Source organism: Chaetura pelagica, unplaced genomic scaffold (genome assembly GCF_000747805.2).
Source record: "Chaetura pelagica isolate M959 unplaced genomic scaffold, ChaPel_1.0 scaffold70, whole genome shotgun sequence".
Lineage (NCBI taxonomy): Eukaryota > Metazoa > Chordata > Aves > Apodiformes > Apodidae > Chaetura > Chaetura pelagica.
The window spans coordinates 2,943,800-2,952,822 of NW_009952265.1; the positions used below are offsets into that span (position 1 = coordinate 2,943,800).

The following is a 9,023-nucleotide window of genomic DNA, read 5'->3' on the forward strand; positions in this document are numbered from 1 at the left end:
CCGCGTCCTGCGGGTACCGCTGTGCGGGGCCTGCCGTGCGGGAGCCTCAGCTTCATCAGCTGAAATAAATTAATATCAACCACTCTGGTTTTTTCTCTGCCCTCTCCTTTCAACTGTGTCGTGTCACGCACCTGTATGTGTGACTCGGTTTGTCCTGTTCCTGTTGTACCCGCTTGGGCTTTGTGGAAATGACCCCTGCATGGTCACATACTCGGATACTTAGTTCCTGTTTTTTGCGGAGAACCACGCGTTTCTGGTGTTTAAACTCAAAAGTGAATTAGGACTGGGAATGTGATCGTTTGGATTTGGGAACTCCCTCCGTTTACACCCACTGCATATAAAAAGCTCCTGCCTGCTTTATTTGGTACGTTCAAGACGTCTGTAAAGTACCCGCATTCTTTTTTTATGCTAACTTTGCCAATCCCACGTTTAAAGAAAAAAAAAATAAAGCGCCATGACAATTTCTTTGCTGTCAGATTGCTTTTTTAAGATTTGAGCCATTTGAAGTTTATTCGACAGTAAGAATATTTGAATACTTTGGCTGGCATGGTGATGTATATTTGTACATATTTTTAAAAAATGTATACTTCAGTGGCAAACTAGTTATACTGGGAACACCACTCGACATTGAATTGCTTGAAAGGATTTGAAACTTAGTTTAATATACATCTGAAATATTACTGGGCTTGTGTTGCTTTATTATGAACCTGATAGTTTGGAAAGCTTTTGTTTGTTGTGTTGTTGTTGGTGTTTTTTTTTCCCAATTTTAGGTCACAATGAATATCAGAAGGGGGAGCTTGGATAAAATTTCAAAGCCTGCATCTGTCTCAAGAGCTTACCCTAATTATAGATCTTTAAATACATGTATGCAGTTATTAGCACCAGAGCCACATTTGCCAAAGGTAATTCTTTACACTTCCAGTGGGTTGGAAATGCTGTGCTTAATTCATCTTAGTAGGATGCAAAAAAAAAAAAAAAAAAGAAGATTTTGGTTTTTTAGCTTTATACATAGTTCTGGTCTCTGCAGTTGTGCTAAGGGGTTATGTGAAAGTTCATGAATGTGGGCTGTGCCTTGTACATGCATGAAATGCTGTTCAGTTTCACTTTTCTGAATGTATGTTACATGAAAATAGGTTGCTTTTTCCACAAAGAGGTCTCTTCAGCAGTACAACCTGGAAAACCTGGTTGTCTTCTGAAGATTTTTGTTTTTTAGCTTTATACATAGTTCTGGTCTCTGCAGTTGTGCTAAGGGGTTATGTGAAAGTTCATGAATGTGGGCTGTGCCTTGTACATGCATGAAATGCTGTTCAGTTTCACTTTTCTGAATGTATGTTACATGAAAATAGGTTGCTTTTTCCACAAAGAGGTCTCTTCAGCAGTACAACCTGGAAAACCTGGTTGTCTTCTCTTTAGACTTAATTGGATTCGTAAGTAAATACTATTTTAAGGAAAAGCATTTGAAATTCTGGCAGTAATATGTAGAAAACTGGTATAGGCACTTGAGGCATGAGCCAGTATGTACATAATTTCACTTCCATCCCATTTGTGCTTTTAAATTTAAGTTGGAATACATGTTATTTTGCTTATAAAAAGAAAACATTTGAGCAGTTCTCACAAATTAATTTTTTGACGGCAAGGCTCACTCCGGGTATGTTTGAATCAAATTGAAAAACAAACAAACATAGTCTTCCAATAAATATGTCAGTTCCAGACAATCAGTGGTCTGTTGAAAGCAGGTGTTCATCCATCCTCCAAGTAAATGAATATTGGAGATTAACTTAATTTTGGGAATGAGTTGTGTGATATGGTCGTTGGGATGTAGGAACTGGGACTTGGTAATTAGAAATATAGATTGATTTACTTAGATTAGTCCAATTGCCCCCCTGTCTGTAGAAAGGGATTATACCGAGATGCTTCATAGAAGTGTTAAAAGTAATTTTTCACAGGTTCGCAGTTGAGCGTTAAGGTTACATCAGATAACTCTGAATCCATGTTCTGATCTAAACATCCTAGGCTATTGCATGAAAATTCCAGTCTCCTGAGGCTGATAAATTAGTGATAAGCTTTTCAGCCCTTCAAAGACTATAAAAAACTCTATAGTATGAGTGAGAAATTGGGGTCCTGCCTGCTGCAGAGCACCTGCAGTTATCAGGAAATGGATGAGGCAGTTGTACACACAGACTCTTAACTGGTTGACTGTACCCTCTGCTGCAGAAGAAATGGCATAAACTTTGAAATAATTTCTTAGCCTGGCAATCCCAAATCCACAGTCTGTGGAATGATGAGTTAGAGAATGCATTTGATGTCTAAGAAACAGAACTCTTATCCAGTCTGAAAATGGTTCTTTTATTGAAGAAGTACTCTGCAGTCTTGTATAGATTGTTGTTAGTTTTTGTGATAGTATGTCATTACTGTGATCATCTTTTTTCTTCCCCTTTGTGATTATCTTTTTCTGGCTTTATGGTAGTAATTGAATTGCATTTTGTAGGTTGATCCACCTGTCAGTTTGGCTGGTAGTCATCAAAGAGGCAGTCTGGAGCACTGCTGTCCACAAGAAAAGAGAGATGATGACAGAAAGAAATCTGATGTCAAAGAAGTAAGAACTGATCAGCAAACCACAGTGGAGAGTGCAGCCTTTCTTCAGACGTGTGAACTGAATCCCAGTGAATTTTCAGGTGTGGGATCAACTAACATGCTGGGATTGTGGCTAGATGAGCATCGTGTTTGTATAGATGGGTAAAATTCTACTGGTAGAGGAAAGAGAGAATGCAAATGGGTAAAATTCTGGAAGAGAAGGAGGTGTCAAAATTAATAACTTCCCTATTTAGGATCCATCTTTGAGAGAAATATGTTATCATTGCCATTATCGCTACAACGTATGTTTTGTGGTATCCATGCTATTACCTGCACCTTGGTGATGTCCTAAAAGACATGAAGAGAAACCATCTGTTTGTGTTTCATGGGACCACATTAGAAAGAGTTTTCAGCAGGGTGGTTTTATTCAAATTTTCACAGACATCATGATAATTTGTTAGAAATTGTGTGTCCTAATAATGGTCCACCAGTACAAGAAATTGGAAATTACGGTTTTAATAGTATTTAACAACTAAACAATGCTAATACTTCAGACATAAATATGCAATATCTCATTTTAATGAAACCACTTGGAGAGAAGTGGTTCAAATGATGTTCTTTTGACATTCTATAAATAGTAATTAACTGTCTAGAGCTTCTGATTGTTTAAAAATTGAGAAGCAAAGGCTGGTATGTGAAGCAGGAAGTTTGGATACCTTCTTCAAATTTAGATAAGATTTCATTACAGAATTAGGATCAAAATAAATCCTTTGATTCCTGCTCTGTGTTTAACATGAGTCCTGGTATAACAGTATATCTAATTTTTTAAATGGTAGTCCACTGCAGAGGCTCTGAGGTGATCCCTAACTGACAAAAATGTATTTTGTTCGTGTTAACATTTTAAACAGTTATCTTAAAGTTTCTTTTACATTTATTTTATTGTGAAGGGCTTTTTCCTATGTTTTTCAGGATGTATCTCTAATTCAGATTCTGGAGATGATAGTACTGAAACACAGACATCGAAATTCTGTGAACCTTCCCAAGGAAAACAACGTAATGCAAAAGCAGGTATTACTTTTCAGGTGTATAAAGTGAAGAGTGCAATAAAACATTTTATTTTTTTTCTTCCCTCATTAGTGCTTCTAGGAGGGTTTGGCCCCATACTGTTTGTATATGTATGTTAGATATTTAAAAAGAAATACTGCAAATTGAAAATGTATATGTGATATGGTATTCAAGAGGCATTGGATTAATTCTTTATTTAAGATTGTTTTATTAAAGGATATTCAGTTCCTTTAATGATATCATAGCATTTGAGCTTTACATAAATCTAATAGGGCAGAATCTGTGGCAATTCTATCTAGTGCAGCAGTGCTGGTCATCTGACAATATTTCCTCAGAACATGAGTGGGATAGAACTCAACTTCAAAGCTTCACTCAGTAGTTTTAGGTTAAAATCCATCTGCTGGATTCAGGCCAGTTGAAATCTTTTGTCCTCGGAGTTTCTCTGAAGCTCACCTAGATTTTAAAAGTTGTCCCCTTTTTGTATCACTCATCTGTTCTTATGGCATAAAGTAGACCAACACATCGCAGTAAATGCTTGGAATCAATGAATGTATAAAGTAGTTGACCTCAAAAGATTAGCAAATGGAAAAGGATTGCAGGACTACAAAACTTGGAAGTCTGGAATAGACACAGTGCTGCAAGTGTTTCTTTTACTCTTCCTATGGAAGCTAAGTTTGACCAGAAAAGAGAGTAAAGCACGAGAATGCTATACAAAGGGGAAAACTAAAAGTGATCAGATATTGTAATCTGCATGTTTAGGAAGAAGAGACAACACAGAAATCTATTTTAATTAAATAACGGTAGTTTCTCTAATGTTAACAGCATTTCTGTTTTTGAAAACAAGATTTTTTCTAGAACCAGTATCAGGGTCTAGTTTGACTGAGGTGTAAGGCAATACTGAAACTTCTGTAACATTCCAAGTAGAGATACCACAGTGTCTCTCTTAACCCCAGAATTATTAATTTTAATGAATGACATTTCAACTTGTATTCCACTAATCAGGCTGAAGTTATTATTTTTTTTAATTTGTGATTTTTTTTTTTTAATTGATTGACTTGCCCCAAATGGGGGGACTCTTCCTCCCCTGTACCCCCATATCCAGCTGCTACAGCTCAGATTTTGATTCAGTGTTCTATTACAAAGACTTCTATATTTTCCCTGTTAGTAAGAGGTTTAGAAATAAGCATGATACATATGCTTAAGAATATTTGTACTCGTGTCTGTGGTTGTTACCAACTTATTTTTACTGCTTTTTAATTTTTTTTTAATCGAAATGCTTCAAGCTAACATTAATTTAAAATGTATTCTACAGCAAACTCTTCCAATTTGGAATATTCTGGAGGAACAAATGTAGATTCTCAGATTCAAGAAGCTATAAAGAAAATGAATAAACTTGACACGATACTGGCAAAAAAACATTCTAAGGAGAGAACAATTAAAAAACAAGGAGAAGAAATGAGGGCAAAGCTCTGGGAAGAACTTCAGGTTAGAAGTGTTTTGCTTATTTTGTAAATAAGTACTGTCTTACAGAATTGCCATATTTCACAGACGCATAGTTTTACTAAATAACTCACAGTTGGCTGATTATAGTGAAGAAATGGATCTTTAAAAATAACTGAGTAGTTTGGGTTATATATTGGCTAGGCAGACTTTGAAAGAAGACCGTGGTCCTTAAAAATTAATATGACCAATAGCCAAATACAGAGCTGTCTAGGTGTGGCTTATTAGTGTAGTCATATGCTTGAGTTTGCTACTTGCAGGAATGATGAGATATGACCTTACCTGTTTGAGGTAATGTCTGTGAACCCAGACCTTCAAGTGTTTATTCTGCTCTAGTACGATTTCTTAGGCCCATCTATTTCAGTATTATTATTGAAGAAATTAGAGATGCCCCTTGAAGAAGGTATAAGAATGCTACGGCACAAATTCTTTTACATTATTCCTGTTCTGGTCCCTTAGCAGTTGAGTGTCACTTCAAGCCTTGAAACATGTGAGTTAGTATTTTCCCCGAGGTTAAGCATTGTGTAATTTACATGAATACAAATGTCAGTTGCTTAAAATGCATGATTGCAGTTGGTTTGACTGCATCTTGTAATTTCAATGCATTTGGATTCACAGCCATATGTACATTATGGAACTTTGTCTTGGTAATGTATTTGCATGTTAGAGACAACATGTAACGGAGGCTTTGAAATTCCACTGTGTCTTTATTGTAACTTCTTGAGACTTTCTGAACATCTTTTAAATAAAATACAACAGTAAGTAAATGTTGTCAAAGAACAAGGAATTTTTGATTGTGTCTGAAGTTCATTAGACGTGATTAGCAGACAACAAGTGTTTACTTTTAAAGTAAATTTATGCATGTATCTTTGTATGTAAGCTTTATTTCTTTTGAATAGTCTATCAGATCCACTGGAGGCCATGAGGAGATAGAAAACACAAAACATTTTTTAGCTTTGATCTCATCATGGCAGGATACATATGGTAAGTAAGAAAGAGAATTAAATACCTTGATATAATTATCCTGCATTTCTATTAATATTAATATTTTTGTTGGATATGATAAAAAAATAAACTTTCAAACCTTTACATTAAGATAATACTTCCATATAAAAGTAAATCAAGGGAAAAAAATAAAGGGGAATGCGATACATAACAAAATACAAACTATGTTAAGAATTACAGTGAATACCAGTAATATAAAACTGTATGGGGAACAGGGAAAGAAAAGTTAAGTATTTAGAAGTGTTTTCTTTACTGAGTCAAGACACAATTCTGTTGGAGTTACAAAGTGTTTGAAGCATGTTCTAAAGGATTGGTAGTTTTCTTCAAGAATGCATGGAGAATGTCCATGCTTGCAGGGACCTGGAAAAAGAAGATATTTGGTATTTTTAAATGTTCTTTTCCTGTGGCTCAGTTCCTACTGGGGGAGGCACTGGAACAAACTGTAGGCATTCTGGTCATGGTGTCTTTATTGGGAGGAGCAGGGGGAGCAAAAACTGAATTTGTCAAGAACATACCATGTCAAAACTGCTCAAGAGTGGTTTTAAAAAATGTGCTATTTGAATACTCTGTCTCAGTGCTGCAGTTCTCAGAGGTGCATCAATCCTATGCAGATCTTGTAACCTGACAGTCTGTATACCTTGGTTGAAAGGGTTTCTTGGCTGAAAGGAAGCAGAATTACGGTGAAACCTCTTTTTTTTTCTGGTTGGGGGGAGAACAATGATTTGAGGTCTGACTGGTTATTGCTTAGCAAAAATCTCAGCTTGAATTTGGAAAGATATACATAGTAATGGTGGCAATGTGTGGCTAAACATTTCAACAAAACTTGTTATTACAAGATAACCTGCTTTTATTTTTAAGTTTGGGCATTAAGGAAGGAACACAAAATTTGGTACGGGTGATATATAGAAAGCCTCCAGTAGATGTCAGTAAATAAACAGTAGACAAGCAAGACTAAATGGTTGTTCACGTTCCTCTTTTATTTCAAAGGTAACTCCTTGATGTAGAGATCATGTACATCATACGGGTTCTCGTGTTCTGGCAAAATTCTGCAGAGTTTAGCTTTATATTTATCTTCCAGCTTGATTTTTATCTTGAATTTTCTGTGACATGCTACTGCCTTACTTTCCAGGTCTTATTTATTTAAATGAGTAACCTGATAGATGCCCTGGTTGATATCTTTTGCTTTTCAGAGCTTGAATTTGAAATAAATTGTATAGGGGAGCTATTTAATTGGAGTGGCTTTGAGATCAAAATGCAAGGTCCAGGTACAAAATCATTAATAACTTGTGTCCCAGCCTCTCAGGCACAAAAAAAACCTCTGACACACTCATGGTAGAAATGCAATTCAGGAGTTAATGAAACAACCTTATTTTCATTCCCATGTGCTCTCTGTAACAAAATCGTAGTTCCAGTTGAGTCCATTAAACTTCATTATTACAGGATGTTGTTTGGTTTTTCCACTAAGAAAAACACACTTTTCCTGTGTGATATCTATGGTTCTTTGCAATACAAGTTGTTTTCTGTAAGTTTGAAGTGTATAGGCTGCAAGTTCATGCTCTAACTTATACTTTCAGTTCATGTATGTCAATACCATGACTGAATTTTTTCTTTGAGTAACTGAAGCAACTCTGTCATGCTAGGATATTGGAACACATTTTCTAGACTGTACCCTTGACCTAAGCCACTTGGAAGTCTAATAATTCAGGCACAGGCAAACACCAGCTATGAAAACCTGGGCACTTTATTCTCATTCAGATTTCTAGATGACTTGCCATATGGTGTCTGCAGGGGCTTTTGAACTTTAGGGCCTTGGGCTGTATCTTTTAGAATGTAATTATTTGTATGGGCAATACTTGTTAAAAACAAAACCACAGCCATATGAAGCAGCATAATTATTAATGAGACACACTTTACCCTTTCCTCCTTTATGTCTTGAGAAGTATGGTGGCTATGTAATCTTTCCACGTGAATTTATTCAAATTTCAATTGTGAGATTTTATAATATGGTACATATAAGATTAGATCTTTTTTGATGCATTTCAATTAAATTTTACCTTGCAGATTTCTCTCAGACTAAAGAAGATGAAACTTGTACTTCGATATTTCACACACAAATTAATCCAGAAGATTATGATTGCCATAAACCCCAACATACTCAGGGTAAGCTTTATTAATTGTATAGTTGGTATTTCTAGAAATGGCAAAACAACATACACACTGGCAGGTAATGAAGACTTGGCCCTTGAGGCTGGGCCAACAAAATCAGGAAAAGCAAGGTTGCTTAGTGGAACTGCAGCAGTTCTTAATATATTTTTTTCATGAATTATAAAAGAGAATGGTTTTGTTTGTGGCCTATCTCAAACATTTTGCTTAACATGCTAAGAAAATGTTTATTGTTGAGTTTGTACACCTCTTTTCTTTCATTGTAAAATAATGAGGTGTGTAACTGATTCATTGTAAAATGTAAAATTGGTTCTTCATGGAAATATTTAAAAATTTTCTTTGCTGTTTGTTATTCTAAGGTACTGTAGTTTTCACAAATAGGCTTATATTCAGGAAACCATCTAAAAAAGAAGTTGGTGCTGCACAGTTTCAACTGTTCTGTAATTTTTTTGCTTTCAGGAGAAATTGTATGGATGTTGTGACAAACAGATCTTCAGACAACTCATTTTATATTTTGTTAGGCTGATGATTTAAAAGGCTGCATTGCTTTTCTGGATTAAGTTATTTCTTGTAAAAATCAAACATCTGTCCTGATTCTTTTAGACGTGACTTGTTTATATGCACTGTATAGATGTTTGAAATGCTGTTAGCAGTGTAGTGTGTCCAACACTTCAAAATGAATTGAATTGTGCTTTTTTTGCCTCTATTCTTTCCCT

General features: G+C 35.5%; 1 protein-coding gene across 1 annotated transcript in view; it reads left to right on the forward strand.

Annotated features, from left to right (window-relative positions):
- FSIP1 (fibrous sheath interacting protein 1) overlaps window positions 1–9,023 on the forward strand; it is an 87,174-nt gene that overhangs the window by 919 nt on the left and 77,232 nt on the right. The window contains exons 2-8 of the mRNA XM_010007737.1: window positions 771–902; window positions 1,347–1,427; window positions 2,489–2,675; window positions 3,544–3,642; window positions 4,952–5,124; window positions 6,039–6,123; window positions 8,206–8,304. Coding sequence (XP_010006039.1) covers window positions 771–902; window positions 1,347–1,427; window positions 2,489–2,675; window positions 3,544–3,642; window positions 4,952–5,124; window positions 6,039–6,123; window positions 8,206–8,304 — 856 coding nt within the window. The remainder of the gene's footprint in view (window positions 1–770; window positions 903–1,346; window positions 1,428–2,488; window positions 2,676–3,543; window positions 3,643–4,951; window positions 5,125–6,038; window positions 6,124–8,205; window positions 8,305–9,023) is intronic.